Here is a 19,349-nt window from a genome sequence, read left to right on the forward strand (position 1 = left end):
AGTCTTGCACACTTTAGGCAAGTGTTCTGCCACTGAACTATATATATCCCAGCCCTTAAATGATGTTTTAAGTCTTAAGATACCCGGTGTTGAGTAAGGTGGAAGCCTTTCTAAAAGGCTATAATTTAAGCTAATAAATCATACTCCTTTCATGAAGTTGCTGCTTTGCATAGTTTTAACTGACTGCCCCCAATACAATGTGCTGAATTTAGAGAATCTGCAGTAATCCAGGTGATTTGAATTCTCACCATCTGTTTTGCAGCCTTGAACCTGAAAAGTCAGCAACCTAAGATCTAAAACTATGGACTTTTTTCTTTGCACAGCTCTTTCACCATGCCTGGGTCACTTCCATTGAATGCAGAAGCTTGCTGGCCAAAAGACGTTGGAATTGTTGCCCTTGAGATCTACTTTCCTTCTCAATATGTTGATCAAGTTGAGTTGGAAAAATACGATGGTGTAGATGCTGGAAAGTATACCATCGGCCTAGGGCAGGCCAGGATGGGCTTCTGCACGGATCGAGAAGACATCAACTCTCTTTGCCTGACTGTGGTTCAGAATCTGATGGAGAGAAATAGCCTGTCCTATGATTGCATTGGGCGGCTAGAAGTCGGAACAGAGACAATCATCGACAAATCAAAATCAGTGAAGTCGAATTTGATGCAGCTGTTTGAGGAGTCTGGGAATACAGATATAGAAGGAATAGATACAACTAATGCCTGCTACGGAGGCACAGCTGCGGTCTTCAATGCTGTGAACTGGATCGAATCCAGCTCTTGGGATGGTATGTTCCATGTCTGCATTCTGAAGCAGAGACAAAAGCAAACAGAAACACATAGACACGCACATAGCCCTTCTTGAGGATGTGTAGACCTGATACCTCTTCTATTTAGGGTCAAGGATGGAACTCAGGGTCTCTAGTATTGCATAGTGTCTCCAGCCCTCCAGTGGCTATTTAGACAGTGTTGTGTGTTAGCTAGTACTAGCTCTAATAATTCAAATAATCCAGTGGCTATTTAAACAGTGTTGTGTGTTAACTAGTACTAGCTCTAATAATTCAAATAATCCAGTGGCTATTTAGACAGTGTTGTGTGTTAACTAGTACTAGCTCTAATAATTCAAATAATCCAGTGGCTATTTAGACAGTGTTGTGTGCTAACTAGTACTAGCTGTAACAATTCAAATAATTCAGAAAGATGACTGTGACTTTCAGCTTATGTGAACTGTTTACTTTAGGAGCAGTAATAGGAAAAAATTATCCATTCAAAATTTAGACAGAAAGCTTTGCTTTTTTTTTCTTTTACTAGTGTAAGGAAAGCATATTCTGGGGAAAATATAACCGACCTTTGAGTTCACATGTGTGGTTTTGATCACTCTGCGTTACTTTTTGCAGGACGGTATGCTCTGGTAGTTGCAGGAGATATTGCTATCTATGCCACAGGAAATGCCAGACCTACAGGTGGCGTCGGAGCTGTGGCTCTGCTAATTGGGCCAAATGCTCCTTTAATTTTTGAACGAGGTGAGTATTTGAGAAGACATTTATTTTTTTGTGGTGAGGAACTTGAACCTTGGGCCTTGTGCATGGTAGACAAGTGTTCTTCACCTGAGCTTTATCCCAGGCCCCTTGTTTTTAAATGTCGAGACACTGGTTATCACTGCATGCTGCAGGCTGGCCTGGAGCTCTCTATGTAGCCCAGGGATGCCTGCAGCCTTGCTCCTTCTATTTTCGCTTCAAATTACCTGGGATTACGCAGGTATCTAGACCTCCATACACAGGTCAGTGCTAGCAGGTCCAGCTAATTTATTTGTATTTACTTGTTTCAGTGACACAAAGTTCTGAGGAATTTGAGTGTAGTAGAAGCTACCACTGGCTGAATGTTTATTGACTGACAAGTGCTTTATGTGTTATCACTTTATCTTTGTACCTTTTGTCCAAAAGGTAGTGTTGTCCTCCCCCTACCAAGAAATCAAATGGGCTGAGGTAGAGTTGAAGAAATAACTTAGAGTAGTGATTGACAGGTTCACTTATCCTCAGGATAACCACATCGTTTTGTAGATTTGCTTAGGAAACTGCAGCAGTCTTGGGACTACCCGTGGTGCTCCAGGTTTTATTTAATTTTGACTTCACCTTGCACTTTCTATGCTGAAGTGCTATGGGTTGACTGACTGAGAAGAGCGCGTAAATAAGGCAGTGTGCTACTACAGTGCAGGCATCGTGAAGCAGGAGTGGATCAGCATCTTCTGTTTGGTTCTGTAGGGCTCCGTGGGACACACATGCAGCATGCCTATGACTTCTACAAGCCTGACATGCTGTCCGAATATCCCATCGTAGATGGGAAGCTCTCCATACAGTGCTACCTCAGTGCACTGGACCGCTGCTACTCTGTCTACCGCAAGAAGATCCGTGCCCAGTGGCAGAAAGGTGGGTTTTCCTCCAACCCCATTTCTTGTACTACGTTCTGGTATCTACAGAGCAGTAGTAATGTGACTGTAATGAGAAACTTCTTCATGAACTGCCTTTGTTATTAATATCTTTTTCACTTCTTCGTGTACTAAATATCATTTTCCCATAGTCTCTGAGAGTGTGTAATTTAGGTAAAGACATAAGTATTTTTCTAAAACTTAAGTTGATTTATCAATTACATTACAAAGTAAAATTGAACTTTGTTAATTTTGAGAAAAGTATTTAAACAAGTTTTAGTTCTCAACTATTTTTTAGAGGCAACTGTCTAAAAAGTTAGTTTTTTCTTATTACAGTTTGACTTCAGAGAAGAGAGGGTTAAAAATAATTCAAGATAAATATTGAGGAACATAGTAGCCACAAGAAGGATCATTGTATAGTGGTATATAAAATACACTGTTTTACAGAAAATATATAACAATGCTTGCTATTTGTACTATACTTAACAGTGTATGTTAAATGTCATTCTTTAAAGGTAGTGTTTCATGAGCTAGAATCTGGTTTTATAACCTGGACTGGCTTCAAACTCATGGTCCTCCTTCATCAGGCTTAATTGTGTTTTTAATAGGCCAGTGATATTTCAGCTTTTTTTATTAGAACCCCACAGTATATGTTTTTATGTGTATATATCTGAACAGAGGCAGAAGTGCCATGAAATGACCCATGCTGCAAATTAATGCAGCTTGCCATTTTTCTGTTCTTTAGAGAAAGAGAGGCTGATCAACTGATGTGCTAATAGGTTATGACTCTTAGAGCTGAAAATCAATGATGTGGTTCTACGTAACTGAATGTCTTGTTTAACTACACATTCTAAACCATTGAGCAGTTTCATAAGATAGGTTGGGGTTGCTGTTTAAGGACCTGGGTGAGTAGCTCTTCTGTCTCCATCCCCTCTGCTCTCTTGGCAGTGCAGTACGAAAACTTGTTTCCACTCTTAAGATTAGTGAGTAAGTAAAGACAGAAACATCCTAAAGTCGAGCTGGCTTCATGGTTTCCTTGTTCTTCTGTTCCAGAGGGAAACGATAAAGATTTCACCCTGAATGATTTTGGCTTCATGATCTTTCACTCGCCATATTGTAAACTGGTGCAGAAATCTCTAGCTCGGATGTTCCTAAATGACTTTCTTAATGATCAGAACAGAGATAAAAACAGTATTTACAGTGGCCTGGAAGCCTTTGGGTAAGAAAGCTGTTATGTGCTTATTTTAAATGTTTATTTGTATATTACCCTCCCCCTGCTGGGATCCTCCCCAACCCCTCTGTCAGGAAAAGGGCAGCTTGCTACACCCAGGAGCAGGTCCATGCAGGGGGCTGGAGGCGGCTCGCAAAGGCTTGCCTTCCAGAGCACTGCCCCCTAGTTTTTCTGCCTGGGTGCCACGGTGACCACCTAGTAGCAGTTTGCTTGTAATTCATGCTTGATTCCTGTCATCTCTTTTTTGATGGCATCCTTAGAGCTGGTATAGATCATTCACTCTTAAGGAGTACAGTCTCTGGCCCAGAAGATGAACACAGTTCCTCCTTGCTCTCCTTGGTCTCATAGGTTGCTAAATTGATAGACAGGGCTGGTTTTGAAAGACTTCCATTCTGTGTTTAGTGCCTGCAAAGCTTCAGTGAATCTGTTAGCCTATTAGTCTGTCAGTATCAAGGTGTCTTCACTTGATGATAGCCACGTCAGGCAAAGAACTTAGAAGTGGCTAGCATCATTTATACAATTACCTTGTTGCTCCCTGACTTTTAATTAGTGGCAAAACAAAATCCTATGTGTTCATAGATTTGAATATTAATTGGGACAACTACTAATAAAATAAAAACATGGTGTTTAGATGCCATATAATTGTCTCCTTAAATGTGCTCTTGTAGGGATGTTAAGTTGGAAGATACATACTTTGACAGAGATGTGGAGAAGGCATTTATGAAGGCTAGTTCTGATCTGTTTAACCAGAAAACAAAGGCGTCTCTGCTCGTATCAAATCAGAATGGGAATATGTACACGTCTTCTGTGTATGGGTCCCTCGCTTCTGTTCTGGCACAGTAAGTAGAAACTGCGGTTCCCTGACTCCTCTTCTGACTGCTCTTTATCTTCAGGTCTGCTCGGCTGCCATCTATTGTTGGAGGGTATACAGGTTCAGGCTGCAGTTCTTCCTTGAGTACTTGCAGTTGAACCACAAGTCCTTAATGATGAGGATTTATGTGTGGTTCAGTAACTTTACTAAGCCCCATCATTTCCTAAAAGACATAAGCTTTTGTTTGGAGTATGTACTCTAATACTAAATCCTCAGGTCAGACTCCTTAGTGCAGTATTACCACTCCTAGATCAACAGGAACATTAAACGAAGCAGGGAATGGTGGCACTCACCTGTAATCCCAACACACAGGAGGCGGAGGCAGGAAGATTGTTAGTACAAGCCCAGCTGTGTGCGCGGACCATGAACCAGAAAAACAAACCAAAGGAGCTTTAAGTTAGAGCTTGTGTTTAGTTCTGGACTGCTTGTGTGGCTCCTGACAAGATGTCATTTGTATCTGTTAAGTTTGCCCTTTCGTCCCTTACACAGGTACTCGCCGCAGCAGTTGGCAGGGAAGAGGATCGGAGTGTTCTCTTATGGGTCTGGCTTGGCTGCCACTTTGTACTCCCTTAAAGTCACGCAAGATGCCACTCCAGGTAAGTGCTGTGTCTTTCAGCAAGGGCACATTGCCAGCAAACCCACTGGTCAGTTGGGTTCAGTAGTCACTCTGATCGATCATTCCATTCTCAATTTCATATCTTCTTGCCACATAAATGTGTACTCTCTACCCTACAAATCTGCCCTAATATAGCTAATAGAGCACATTTTCCCCTGTGGTTTTGACTGTATTGAAACAAACATTTGTGCTTTCCTTGAGAAAGGAGGAGGAAAAATACTGAGGAAAAACTTAGGAAAACCTGGCATCATTGAAAATATACTGATAGACAAGTTAATACTTATAGTTTCAAATGCCAGGTGTTACTTAACTTGTAGACTAGCTGATACCAAATAACATCTAGTCAGAGGTGGTAGGAAGTTGTGTCAAGATAGATCTATATTTTAGCTAGACAATAGCCAGTAGCTGTTAGGAGACAAGAAATTATTTGCATTTTGGCAACATTTTATTAACTTTGTTGGAGACATGCTACTCTGTTTTCTAATGTTGAACTTACTTGCTCCTTTAGGATCTGCTCTTGACAAAATAACAGCAAGTTTATGTGATCTAAAATCAAGGCTCGACTCAAGAACTTGTGTGGCGCCGGATGTCTTCGCTGAAAACATGAAGCTGAGGGAGGACACACACCACTTAGGTAAGCTTCTGTGTTTGTAGGCTGTGTACAGTCACAGGGAACACGGCACACAAGGCTCAGGGAGTGCTGGTGTGACGTCAGTGAAAGCTGCAGAGGAAGATGAAAACTCTGTTGAGTTTGTTGCCAGATGGGTCATATCGTGAGTAACTTGGTGTCCTGCTTTCTCTTCAGCCAACTATATTCCCCAGTGTTCAATAGATTCACTCTTTGAAGGAACGTGGTACCTAGTTAGAGTGGATGAAAAGCACAGAAGAACTTACGCTCGGCGCCCCTCCACCAATGGCCACAATTTGGAGGAAGGAGTGGGACTTGTCCATTCAAACCCAGCAACAGAGGTCAGTCACCCGCATTGTTGGTCCTCTTCTTCTCACTCCCGTGTGTCTGGGATTCGGAGCCCTAGCAGATACCGCGACTTAGAGAAATATCAGTCAAGCAGGGGGAGTCAGGGTTCCGAGGCTAGCTGTGCCGACTCGAGCTGTGGAGCAATATGGAGGAGGATGCTGAGCCTCTCGTACTTCTCTGAGGCTTTCAGAAGTGACGGCGATAGCTGTGGCCCAAATTCCTGTTGTGTGTGAGGCACTCTGCTTACATTCATCTTATGGCCCTCAGAAACCTTACAGTAACCTCTTTGATGTTTACAAATGATACTCACTCCAGAGTGAGGCCCCAAGAAGTCAGGATTAGAGCAGTAAGTGGTAAAGCCAGTGGAATCGCTAGTTCTCCGATTCGTTACAGCTCCTCTGGTGAGCGTGTAATCTTGCTGTTAAACCAGGTGGGCAGCACCTCAAGCTAGTGTCTGAGTTGCGAGTAGACGTTGCAGCAAGCGCAGTCTTGGGAGGCCCTCCCCTCGTTACATGAGTAATGTCAGTCATCACGCTGTAAGGTCTGTCTCGGGTGTTGAGCTTCTCCTTGGAAAGCTGTATAGAATGTGAGTGTCCTGTAGTAGGTTCTCTGTAGGTAATTTAATGAGTCCTATGATTGATAGTGAAAAAGTTACAAAAGCCAACAACTGTTTTCTTTTCATTTTAGCATATTCCAAGCCCTGCTAAGAAAGTGCCAAGGCTCCCTACCACAGCAGCAGAGGCGGAATCAGCTGTCATCAGCAACGGGGAGCACTAAGAGCTTTGTGGGGTGGAAGGCTTCACAGTGGCCTGGGGCTGGGATGGGGAATGGAAACAGTTGGAGGATTGGCTGTCTGGGGACAATTTTAAAGATTACATGTTGCTTAAAGTGTAATGTAACTGAATGTAACTGACACAGAGCCTAGAAAACTGTTGTGTTCTTGGAAAAGTCTTTGCTGAACTTGCTAACACGTTTCCTGTTGTGGTCTGGCCAATGGTGAATGTACTGCAATGATGTTAAAGGGCTCTGAAAAACTCTATACCTCTCTGGATGTTCATATGCATGCAGTTTAGTTTGCAAACACGGCATGAACTGACTGCTTCTGTCGACGATAGCGGAGGTACTAGTGTCCGAGTTTAAAAAATGGTTTTTTTTTTTTAATGTGTAAGAATTTTGTACTTTAACAAATAAAAAAAGTACCTGTACCTTTTTTGAAGAACTTTTCTAGGTTGCGGATTGTGGAATTTAAATGTTACACATAAACCATGCTTGAAAATGGCAAGGCAAATACTATCTTTTTTGAAGGTTTGTAAATCCTGAAGAGAGACGAGGGTCATGGTTCTAGGATCTGGAGGAACCATCATTGAGAAAGGTTAGCCGTGATCACATGAGCAAAAAGATGTTGGCTCTGAGCAGGCCTCTGCCACAGCAAACGGTTGGTTCTCCTGAGCACTGTGGACACAGCCTGGGAACTGGTTCCAGCCCGTTCATGGTGACTGGAGCTGGTGTGAGGAAGCAGCCCTGAGCACCCTGCTGGTGAGAGGTGGAAAGTAGGAAGGATGAGGCAGGGTATTATTAGGTTACAGTGTTCCAAGTCCAGTTTATAGGCCAACAGCTTAAATTCACGGGACACCTTTTTTCTTTGTAGTTTGTATATTTTTGTGTTTTGTTTGTTTTTGTATCTGTCCAATAAAAATAAGAATATAACCCACAATATCACATAGTGAAAGTTTCATATAGTCTGACCAGCCAAAAGGAATATTCACTTCAAGATCTAAAAGTAGAATTCATAACATTTCCCCTTAACTTTCACTTTTAAAAGAACAAAAACTACCACATGAGATGAAAAAGGAAATAAATCCCTTGGAACGTTCTCTGGGTGATGTTGGTGCTGAACATGACATGAGCCTCATAAACTGTAAAACAGAGATAGTTGGAACTAATGGACAGAACTAAATTCTTTGAACTTTATTTGCTGTTCAATTCTGTGAAGTTTCAGTTATTTAAACTAAACACATAAATGTGTAATGTTTCAGATTGCAAGGTAATATGTAATGTAGCATTTGTAATATATTCTTGTCAATATTAACCAGTAGAATTTTGATTTGTACAGTTTTAATTGGTTAAAATGATTTCATTTTAACATCCACTGCTATAGATTAATGATGTACGCTCAGATTTAAAGAATGGCGGGGAAACAGTGCATGCAATTCTTTTTGCAAGTATTGAGATTTCTGTATGTTTGGAAAAGAGTAATTTAATGTATGAGTGCCAAGAAGTGGGTTTTCTCAGAGTCCATTGCCGGCAATGGGCAAGCCTGGCGATACTGGCACGGAGTATTGACCATACACCTTACTAACAGCAAGGTGAATAACTTTGAAATAAAGTTTTAGGCAAATATTTCAGATATCCGAGTCTTCTTTCCTTTTCTGAGCCTGGAGTCAGCAGATAGCTCTTTTTAGATCTGAGCCTTCAGTTTGCCACTCTTCTGCTTGTTCCTCAGACACATCCAAACCTGTTTAAGCAACACCTCTTACGCCAGAGGTAAATGTGTCCCATGTGTGGTCTCTGCCTCCCCTTTTAGGGGTCTATGAATTAGAAAACACAGCAGGTTGTTTTTTTAGCACGGTACAGCTCATGTTATCATTTTGGATCTAGATTGAGTACACATTAATAATTTATTTTCGGGGCCAGTCCTAGCACTCTGCGTTGAGTCCAGTGTTCTCTTAGGTCACTTTTCTTGCAGGTTCTAGAATCCTAAGAACAACTCTACGTTTCCTGTATCCTACGGGGAATCTCCTTTGTTGTTTTGGGGGGTTTTGTTTCTGGATTTTTAATTTTACAAATACTCACGTTTGGGCTTCACAATAGATATGAAAAGTTACTTGTGATCCTCCTGTGACCTGACTGAGAGTTTGTCTTTTGTCTGCTACTTGGAGTCTTCCGAAGACTGAGACAGAAATTGGTATAGCAAAGATTGTAGCAGGATCTTTCATTTTATATTACATTGCTTCTGTTTTCTTTGAGACAGCGTCTCATGTAAGCTAGCTTTGAACTCTTGATTCCCCTGCCCCCACCTCCTAAGTGCTGGGATTGCAGGCATGTGCTACCGTGCCCAGCAGAAACCATTTGATCTTAATGTCAGAGTGAGTTTCCTTCAGACTTTTGAAGAGCAGCTCTAACTTAAAGGTTCCTCTGGTTTTTGTTTTGTCCGTAATTGGTTGCAGGAAGAGGGAGCTGACCTGAGATTTTTTTTTTTGTTCAAAATGGTTTCTACCAAGGCAGTAATATGCCACAGAGGATTGCAGATATATTCATCGGGTGGTTTCCTGAAGCAGGGCGCCAGGTCCTTTATCAGAACAAGCGCTTTTCACCGGCGTTGAAGCTTGTGGATTCCTGTAGCGTCTTGTCCCTACATATTTTTCCGTGAGAAGAGGCTGGCTAGAATCTCCAGGCAAAGGGATTGTTGCGACACTAAAAACATGAACGTGGTATTGGCAAGCAGGGTTATGGAAACATGACATGTAGGATCAACCTTCACTACTAAGGCTTGTCATCTGTAGGTGTTGGAGGAAGACAAAGCGGTGGATCCTGTGGTTACCTGAACAAGATGAGGCCCAAGATAAAGACTGAGTTCGGACAGCTTTTACTATCTATTTAGGAAGCCTGGGAAACAAATGGTAGCCCCAAGTCGGTCAACCACCAATTAAAGGCATACTAAAAGTCAGAGTGTCTTTAAAAGAATATGTAAGGGGAACCTCATCTCTTGCTACAGAAGGAAACTACAACATCGGAGGGTGGGAGAAGGCTGATTGTTACCTTTCCCCTTTATGAAAGTCAGGGTTTGACAGGAAGCCGGGGACCTCCAAGTGAAGTCAGTGCAGTGGGGAAGGTTGCAAAACAGGTGTCTTCTGGTGGACAAGGACAGCTCCTTGTCCAGAGATGCTGCCAGGACTTCTAAGACATGCCTGTGTAATGACTTTCTGCTTCCAGAGCCTGTCCTCATGTTTCCATTGTTGAACCAAGAGCCAGAGTGAACTCTCAGCAGAGCCAAAGTAGAAAATAACAGCAGAAGCTGGTTAGTACGCACTGTCGATTTGGGCAGACACGCAAGTGTTAGAAAAGGTGGAGTGGGGACTATAAGATGGGCTGTGGGAGTGTTCATCATGACATTTACCTAGGACTTGGGAGGGACATCTAAGCTGGTCTTGGTATTCCTCCACACGGCCATAAAGTTTGGACTGTGACTGTGGCAAACAGCAAATGGGGTGGCTATGGTGGAACCACCCGAGCGCACTATTGAAATTCTGAGAAACTCCAGGAGATAGAAATGTTTGGATTCGTTATGCAAGACTGAACAAACATCCCAAGGATGGTGCCTTCACTAAGGCCGTCCAAAATGCACTGGGTGGCAAGCAAGCAGAGCCACCAGGTTGTGATTTGGGCATTACCAGATCCTCAGAGCCAACTGCGTGAGTATAGCAGCAATTCATCTTCACCGAAATTGATGCCCACTCGGTCTATGGCTTTGCATCTCTTGCCTGCAGTGTGTCATCCAAATAATCATGCTAGGTCCTAGAGCAGAGGTGCTCAACCTTCCGAGTGCTGGGACCCTTTAATACAGTTCCCCATGCTGTGGTGATCCCCAATCATAAAATTATTCTCCTTGCTCCTTCATAATTACTTTTGCTACTGTTAACAATCTTAATGTAAATATCTGTGTTTTCCAATGGTGCTAGGCAACCCTTGTGAAAGGATCATTGCCCCCCCTTCAAGGATGAATGAGAACCACTGTCCTAGAGCACACTTGATTCATATCTGATTCAACACTGTATCAAGGACTACAGAACCCCCTTGCATTACCATAGCCCTGAATGCTGCAAACAGAACCCGAGTGGCCTAAGGCCCAGCTATATGTGTAACCTGCATTATTGGTCTGCTGCTTTCCAGCAATCAGTGTGCATGCTTTAATAATGGCTTCCATGTCCCTTACTGTTTAAAATCATGGGTGTGGGAATCAGGCTGGAAGGAAGGTAGACTAATTTCACAATCAGTGACTTGAAGGTTTTGTATTCCTTCCAACAACCTAGGCTGAAGTAGATGAACAGTTTAGGTTCCCAGGGGGTAAGGAGGATGTTTTCACTAGCAACCCCAATGAAACGGCTCTTGTGAATTGGATCTATGACTAACGTGATCGTTTCGGCTGCCCATGCCAGTGGACACGCAGGGTAAGAATGGAAGTGCTATCCTAATGAAGATACTTGACCCTAAGTGTAATAAGGAACTAAAGAAGGTGTTGGGAACCCAGAAGATGCTGGTGTGTTACTACTGGAGCCGACGATGGTAGTGAGCAGGCAATGGCAGCAATCATGGTCTACCAAGGGTAGGGCAAGCAAGGACTCGAACCCTTTCATGATGACAGTTTGGGTCATGCTACTCGGCACAAATGTTGGTCAAAGGTGAGGAAAAATCAGGGTAGCTGATGGGAGAAGCAGGCGAGAGTCCAGTTAGAGCCTCCAGATTGGCCTCAGCAATGATGGTAGCTCAGAGAGCCTCAAAGCCTGGCCCCTGACTAATAGCATCAGCCTCACCTGGGATGTTGTTTAAGCAGTCATATCTCCTAATAGTGTGTCAAGGAATAGCCACAGTCAATGTAGTCATAGATTCCAGTTCACACGAGCCCTTACTGGAGTCTCGGTGAAACCATCCTCTTTGCCCCTGGGGACCCCAAACAGCTCATCAACTTCAGCCTAGGTTGTTGGAAAGAATGCCAAACTTTCAAGTCACTGGTTGTTAAGGCTCTTGTCCACCCAAGGAGTCACTGAATCTAAAGGCCTGGAGGGGGAACCTGCTGGTCTGGTAAAACAAACTAAGTAATCCTGGTGGCTGCAGTTTGAGAGCCATTGTTACGGCTCTGATAACTCACTGGGTTGAGTCCTTCCAGGTACCACCCGCTCCAAGGAATCTATTTATCAGAGGGGCTGACGTGGAGAGGGGTGTCCAGAAAGGCCATGTTAGCTTCTGTGTACCACGTCAGGTCCTCCCTGCCCTAGTGCTTCCTCCAGCCACCGAGGCTAGCAACCCTTTCCACGCAGGCTTCATAGAGACCCTGTTTGACAGTACACTGCCTCAAGCCACTGCTGTGGCCATTTCCTGCCTTCTCTAAGGTTTATTCTGATGCAGAGGCCTGAGAAGGACAAAGAAATCCCTTGGTGCTCACCCAGCACTTTCTGGAAATGTGAGGGTAGGTGATGTCATTGACTACCCTTGCCCAACGGTGAACGAGGGCTGATAAGTCTTTCCCCTTTCATACCTTGGGCAGCCCCTTGAGATGTGATACACACGATGCCTCTCAAGACCCCTGGGACTGAATAGCAGTCACCTATGCCACTGGCCAGCTTTGATAATGTCTTTGAGTTGTCTGTTGCTGTTTCTTCTGTCCCTTGCTACTCTGCTGTGGGATCTCTCTCCAAATAAACTACGTGAAAGCCTTTGTCACTGGTCCTGTTTGGAGGAATCTAATTTATATCCCTGGCTATTAGGCACAATCTCCGCCTTTTCCAAGTCACTGTGGCCACTCCTTTGGTTCTCACACTGTCTTCCAACTCAGGTGGCCCTCCTTAAAGGTCTAATCCAAAGCAGCATGCTTCTAGAATTAGGCAATCCTGCGGGAGTCTGCATGGCATCTCCCTCTAGCTGTCATTTTCCTCTAAAAACAAAAATAGCGGCTAGCAAGTATATCTGTCTTCCTACACGCAGGAGAAGGGGACTGTCTCTGCTATCTCCTTGGCACCTTAAACGGTGCCTGGCACCCAGCCCTAAATACGTAACGTCTCTCCATTAAATGAGAGAATACTCAAGTACGACAAGACAAAGATGTCAAGGCAAGTCAGAATCTAGGCTAAGAGATTGTGGTTGAGGCGGGGGCGGTATGCATATCTCAAATTTAAATTTTATTTAAAAATTACAAAAACGTTTCCATCCAAGTTGTCTATGAGAAAAGTTAAAAGCAGAAACTTTGTGGTTAGTTGCCAGCTGTCTGATATCATTTATAAAATTGAACAGAATTTAGATGTGTGTCTTATGCCTCTGTAGATCCGGGAGCCTTTCTTTAGGTCCCTTTCTTTAGGTTCTGGTAGTATCATGATTGGCACACTTTCCAAAGCTTTTTTTCTTTGCACGCGATGTAAGATGATCCTGTAGACCCCTGTGATGGAGCTTCGAGCATCTCTACCTTGGTTATTCCGGATATGCTCGTCTGTAATCCCCAAGTGTTCTAAAGTGCTTTTCACCTCACTTTCTTCTTCTTTGAGGGTGCTGGTTTCCGACAAATGTTTAGGGTCCAGTTGGAAAGGTTCCAAAGGGGTGGGGTACGGCACCCCTCGCATCCACTCGTTGTTCATGATGTAGCTGATCCCACACCTCTCTGTGGGTACGGGCTGAAGGACTCCCCGGATGAGCCGGTGGCAGGGCTCTGACACGTGCTGGGGGATGCTGTAGGTACCCTCGAGGATGCTCTTCTTTAGTTTGGCCACCGTTTCTGCTCGAAATGGCATCGTACCTGTCACCATGAAGTACAGAAGGACGCCCAAGGCCCAGATATCCACATAAACACCAACGTAGTGTTCATCTCGGAAAAGTTCGGGTGCTGCGTAGGGTGGAGACCCACAGAAGGTGTTCAGCATTTCGCCTTTTTTACTGACGGTGCTGAATCCAAAATCTCCCACCTTCACGCATGTGCTGCTGGTATAGAACACATTCTCCGCTTTCAGATCTCTGTGAATAATTTGGTTTTCATGCTGTGAAGGAAACATGGGAGACGGTCAATTTTAAGGTAAATGGCAAAATAGAAAACAGATCAGTTTCTCTGCAACAGAGAAGAAGTGGGTGACGGTGCTGGCATAGGCACAGAAATTCAATAGGAACAACTTAAATCATATTAGGAAACTCTAATACAACCTTTAACCCAGTGTAATGCCTTTACCCCCAAAAGTAGACCAAAGGTTTGAGTCTTCTGTGCGGTGGCGACTGGAGTTCGTGCCAGAACAAAAGACCTGGCTCTTGTGCAACTGCGCAATTCTGAGACACAATCAAATAATGAGCCTTCCTTTTGGAGGTCTTACCTGGCTTTTCTCAGTTTTCCCTTGACTGAGATCAAGAGTCAGGAAGTCTTGGGGCCTGCTCCAACCTCCTGGTCATACTCCATTGGGTGGGCTCATATAATTTAGCCAAAAGGAGGGGGTTGAGTTTGGCAGGTTTCTTGCAACAGGTTTCTTGCTATGTGTTGTCAGTACGTGTCCCTTCCTGCCCTTACACTCTAAGTTCAGGCAATAGTCTTGGGAACTTTGACCTATTTCGTTTTAAAGGCTTGGGTAAAGGTTTAATGCCATTTGTCCCGATGAGTCCTTGGGGGTAACAAAACAGGCTTTGCAAGCTGGAACTGGTCAAATTTACATTCAATTCCATCGGCGTGTCAAACTAACGGCACTTCTTCACAAAGTGCGATGCTGGTGCGCACCTCAGAAGGCTGCTTGCTGTGAGGACCATGACAACGCTGGATGCTCAGCGTGGTCTTTGCACACAAATCCAGTGACATCTATGACTGCCCTTCAGCCTTTCTCTTTTCAGAGGCCAGACTGCAGGGAGCAACGGCAGGACACAGGGCTTCTGTGGCCCCGTGTCTGCACCATCTCCTGGAGTGCCTGGTGCTCTCCTACCTGGCAGCGGGTAGTTACATACACAAGTTCCCGCTATGTGCCCAGCAGTACGGTGGGGCCCGAGCGAGCACACAGAAGAAACAGTTCTCGGAGAAGTCAGGTAGTGTGTGTCACAAAATCCAGCTTTATAAAAAAAAATCATTGGAGAACTAAAGAATGACTTAATTGAGCGTCAATATGTGGAGCAGAGAGTCAGTAAGCACTAGGTGGGGCCGGGGGGGGGGGGAAGATGGCGGTCACTGAAGATGAGCAAGTCTGCTGTTAGTTGACCTGGGACTGAAGTGAATTTCAGAAAGGGAGAGGGGAACTGGGCTGGTCGGGAAGTATGGCCAGGGCTGAAATGTGAGCTCTGAGATGAGATAAAGGCATCCAGTACAGGAAAGGAGGGCCAAGGAAAGGTGACTAGCTAAGTGAGTGGGCAGTAAATGAAGGACGCTCATCTGGCTTCTCTGATAGGCTCCTGCCAACTTCAGAAGGAGCCACAAGCCTGCTGGGTACCAAGATCCTGGATGTTGCTTCGGAGGCAAGAACCCTGGTCCCAGCTAAAGTTCTGACTTATAGAAGGGTCAGCTGTCCGCTATTGCAGAGCCGACCTTCTCTGTGGTGTCTATGTGATAACAAATCAAAGCCCCACATCCCCGCGGCAGGCGGAGTGGGGGCCCCTGGCAGGTGGAGTGGGGGCCCCCGGCAGACAGAATGGGGGCCCCCGGCAGGCAGAGTGGGGACCCCTGGCAGGCGGAGTGGGGACCCCCGCTTACCATGTGCTTCACGGCCGACACGATCTGGGAGAAGATGAGCTTGCTTTCTGGTTCAGAAAGCTTCCCCTCGGTGCTAATTTTCCCAAAGAGCTCCCCACCTCCTGCATACTCCATCACGAGGTGGAGCTTGGACAGGGTTTCCACAACTTCGTAAAGGCGGATGATATTGGGATGGTGTAGCTTTTCCATGCTGGAAATCTCTCTGGAGAGCAGCCTTTGGGTTTTCTGGTCTAACTTGGTCTTGTCCAGGATCTTAATGGCCACTTTTTCTGGAAAGAAAAAAAAAAAAGAGCTAAAGGGTTTTTTTTGTTTTGTTTTGTTTTTTAACAAGGAAATTGATATTTAAAGCTGGAAGGGTTCTGGGCAGTCTATTTATCCTATCAGACATGGAGGTTCAGTGGTTCCCAAATCAATGGAAATGAAAAAAAAAATCTCAAGTCTAGTATCAATATCTATCAATAGGTTTGGTTGCCAACTCCTATCTCACAAATGAGTTCCCACTCGTCATCTTCACCTAGTTTTCCAAGTAAAGTTAAAAGTCCTTGACTTAGCCCAGAGAGCAGTTCAGGATCAGAACAGGCTTCTGTCTTCAGTGTTAGCCTGTGGCTCTGGCCCAGCTTCCCCTCCAACTTCCTCCTCTAGTTTGTTCTTGAAACAGCAAACATTCATGCACGGGACCATTTCTTTACCCGGATCTCTCTACCACTATGTCCCTGTCCCCACAAGTCTCCCATGGCACCTGCGTAAGGTGACCATGACACCCAGGCTCTGGGTGTTTAGTATACCCTTGTTCTGCTGTCTTAGCTCCCCAGCCTATAAATGTTGTCTTCCCTATTATCTTCCCTCTCCCTGTAAGGATTATGTTTTATTTTACTTTGTCTGTGCCCGACATGCAAAGTCCAAGGCATGCAGACAAATCTGTCTATGCTGTGTTGGTGAGAGTATGAAGGGATTGGCCCATCCCTGTGCAGCTGGAGGGAGGACTTCGTGGTGCAATAGTTCTGGATAGTGTTTTAGTTTAGTATAAAGTGTTGAAATCCTGAAGATGTTACACCCTTTAATCCAGCCATTTACTTTTAGCAATGAATCTTAGAGAAATAACCTGATGTATGTACAAGGGTGCCGGGGTTACAGGGAATAGCAAGTAGCCAGCGAGAGGTGGTTAAAGTGTAGTTCATCTTTGTTTATAACAATACGCCCCAGAGTGATGTCAGTCTGTACTTATTGATGTGAAAAGACATTAAATATGTGAGAGACATAAGAAAAATACAAATATTCACTCATAGATTAAAAAATATGGTGAGACATCTTATTAAAATGTTTAGATACTTTCGGGGGCAGGGTTTCGAGACAGGGTCTCTCTATGTGACAGCTCTGGCTGTATTGGAACTTGCTTCATAGACCAGGCTGCCCTTGAACTCACAAAAATCCTGCCTCTGCCTTCTGAGTGCTGGGATTAAACACATGCACCACCACCACCCCTGACTACTTTTTTCTTTTTAATGAAAGGGTCTTGTGTAGCCCAATATGGCCTTGAATTCACTATATAATTAAAGATAACCTTAAATTTCTTACCTCTAAACTCTATCAAGTGCTAAGATTACAGGTGTGTGCTACTAACTCCTACTTTTTTGTAGGGCTAGGGACTAAAGTGGGGTGGTGGGGGGCTTTGTGTACTCCATGTGAGCTCTTTGCCAACTGAACTACACCCCAACTCTGGAAGGCTTATCTAAAGGATCATAGAGAGTTCTATAAATTCTGTGTATTGACTACTAATACTTGAAATTTTTTCTACAATAAGCATAGAGCATATGACGAAAATGGTTACTATTAGAAATAAATGAATCTTGAGTTCATAACACAGCTTCAATCTGTTGTTCAGATTTGGCCAGACTATCCAGAAAGCAGTTAGCAGACAAGCAAGAAGGGACGGCGACAGACTGGCTGTTTGACCTACTTGCAACACACCTGCTTCGAAGAACTTTGGCACAGTGTTATTGGCATGAAAATAGATGCTGCCTGCTCAAAGCAGGAGTCTTACTAGCGTGTTAAAGGTCAGTTCAGCTTTCTGAAATGGACTGAGGTAGTGATGGTGTCTAATGTGGGGAGCTGCTTCTCTTGGAAGCAATATTGAGCAGCCAGGAAGCAAGCCATGAGTAATTAAGTCCCACTTTGGCTACTGAGAAAGCAAATGGGCTTCCTTACCGACATCCTCTGGGCATTCTTCTTCCTTGGTCACATCTGTTCTACCTTTCAGTGGTTAGCACTGATTGCCTCTCGCTGTTTCCCTGAACCAACAATCCATACAGTCTGTACATCCCGTCCGGAAGAGTTGCTATTGCGGAGTTAGAATTCCTCCTTCCAGACACACAGTCCCTGCAGAAGGGGTTTCCCCTGCTATCTCCCTTCTCCTTGTCACAGGCTCCTGTAACCTCAGCTCTGTGACCCCTTAGCTCCGTGCACTGTGGATGTTCGACAATAGGTGGCAGTGGGGATCTTAATCTCCCTTTCCTAGAACCCTCCCTTTACTAGAACCACTTTAGCAAAGGTCCCCTCGCCCAGCCAGGACTAGAGTAGGGGGGGACAAGTGCTGTTGGAGTGAGTACCTCTTGAGATTCTTTTTGTTGTTGTTGTTGTTGTTTTTTTTGTTTTTCGAGACAGGGTTTCTCTGTGGCTTTGGAGCCTGTCCTGGAACTAGCTCTGTAGACCAGGCTGGTCTCGAACTCACAGAGATCCGCCTGCCTCTGCCTCCCGAGTGCTGGGATTAAAGGCATGTGCCACCATCACCTGGCTCCTCTGAGATTCTGCTCTTCTCGTGTTAAGTCACGTGACAGCTGTGCTTTGCATTAGAATGCAAATGTAGAACCACATAAAACATTATTAAAGCGGTGCATAGTTTTGCACACCTTTAATCTCAGCATTTGGGAGGCAGAGTCAGGCAGGTATCTGTGATTTCAGGACTAGTCTGATCTACATTGTGAGTTCCAGGATGTCCAGGACTACTCAGAGAGACCCTGTCTCAAAAAAAAAAAGGAAAGAAAAGAAAAAGAAAGATGTCAGTTCCCTAAAGAACTCAGTCTTCATAGCTACTCGTGTGTGCACAGATATGCAGGTGCACAGATGTGCAGAAGCACATACACAGGACAACCTTGGGTGTCATTTCTTTTTAAACACCCTTCACCTTTTATTTAAGATCTGGCCTCTCCTTGTCCTGTATCTTTGCCAGTAGGCTAAGCTAGCTGGCCAAAGTGTTCCAGGGGTCTTCCTCCTGAGTGTCTCCCTATCTCTGCCTAAGCTAGCTGGCCAGAATGTTCTAGGGATCTTCCTTCTGAGTCTCTCCCCATCTCTGCCTTCTACCTCCCCACCCCTGGTATTTACAAACATGTGCTGATGGCCAGTGTTCTCTGTGGCTTCAGGGAATCCAAACTCAGGAACACGTGTTCAGTAATATTCAGCGAAAAGACAAACACTGTTCTTACAATCCAGCGAAAGAGAAGGGCTTTGAAAATAGCCCTTATGATACATGTGGTTAATATTAGGAAGGAATATATATATAGCGCAGCCCCTCTGAGTAAGAACACTAAGTTGTGACTGGGGGTAAGGGAAAAGCCCAGGGGATGATGCATATGTTGGCCTACATGAGATGTAACATTATTTGTGCTAGAGAGGCTGAGGGGAGCTCTCTATGACAGAGGTGTGAACTGATGGATGGTGATCCCCAAATTAGCCAGGAGTGCTAGCAGGGTGAGGTAACCCATAGGC

The 19,349-nt window shown here is 44.5% G+C and overlaps 2 protein-coding genes across 2 annotated transcripts in view; one reads left to right on the top strand and one right to left on the bottom strand.

Annotated features, from left to right (window-relative positions):
- The window catches only part of Hmgcs1 (3-hydroxy-3-methylglutaryl-CoA synthase 1), an 18,966-nt gene extending 10,449 nt beyond the window's left edge, over nucleotides 1-8,517 (top strand). The window contains exons 3-11 of the mRNA XM_005356839.2: nucleotides 324-781; nucleotides 1,391-1,516; nucleotides 2,255-2,419; nucleotides 3,472-3,637; nucleotides 4,318-4,488; nucleotides 5,010-5,116; nucleotides 5,645-5,770; nucleotides 5,942-6,105; nucleotides 6,800-8,517. Of these exons, the coding sequence (XP_005356896.1) occupies nucleotides 334-781; nucleotides 1,391-1,516; nucleotides 2,255-2,419; nucleotides 3,472-3,637; nucleotides 4,318-4,488; nucleotides 5,010-5,116; nucleotides 5,645-5,770; nucleotides 5,942-6,105; nucleotides 6,800-6,889 (1,563 nt within the window). The 5' untranslated portion in view covers nucleotides 324-333 and the 3' untranslated portion in view covers nucleotides 6,890-8,517. The remainder of the gene's footprint in view (nucleotides 1-323; nucleotides 782-1,390; nucleotides 1,517-2,254; nucleotides 2,420-3,471; nucleotides 3,638-4,317; nucleotides 4,489-5,009; nucleotides 5,117-5,644; nucleotides 5,771-5,941; nucleotides 6,106-6,799) is intronic.
- Nucleotides 8,518-13,051: 4,534 nt separating this feature from the next.
- The window catches only part of Nim1k (NIM1 serine/threonine protein kinase), a 48,786-nt gene continuing 42,488 nt past the window's right edge, over nucleotides 13,052-19,349 (bottom strand). The window contains exons 3-4 of the mRNA XM_005356840.3: nucleotides 15,588-15,856; nucleotides 13,052-13,911 (exon numbers count right to left, since the gene is read on the bottom strand). Coding sequence (XP_005356897.1) covers nucleotides 13,162-13,911; nucleotides 15,588-15,856 — 1,019 coding nt within the window. The 3' untranslated portion in view covers nucleotides 13,052-13,161. The remainder of the gene's footprint in view (nucleotides 13,912-15,587; nucleotides 15,857-19,349) is intronic.

This window comes from Microtus ochrogaster, chromosome 19, assembly GCF_000317375.1.
Source record: "Microtus ochrogaster isolate Prairie Vole_2 chromosome 19, MicOch1.0, whole genome shotgun sequence".
NCBI lineage: Eukaryota > Metazoa > Chordata > Mammalia > Rodentia > Cricetidae > Microtus > Microtus ochrogaster.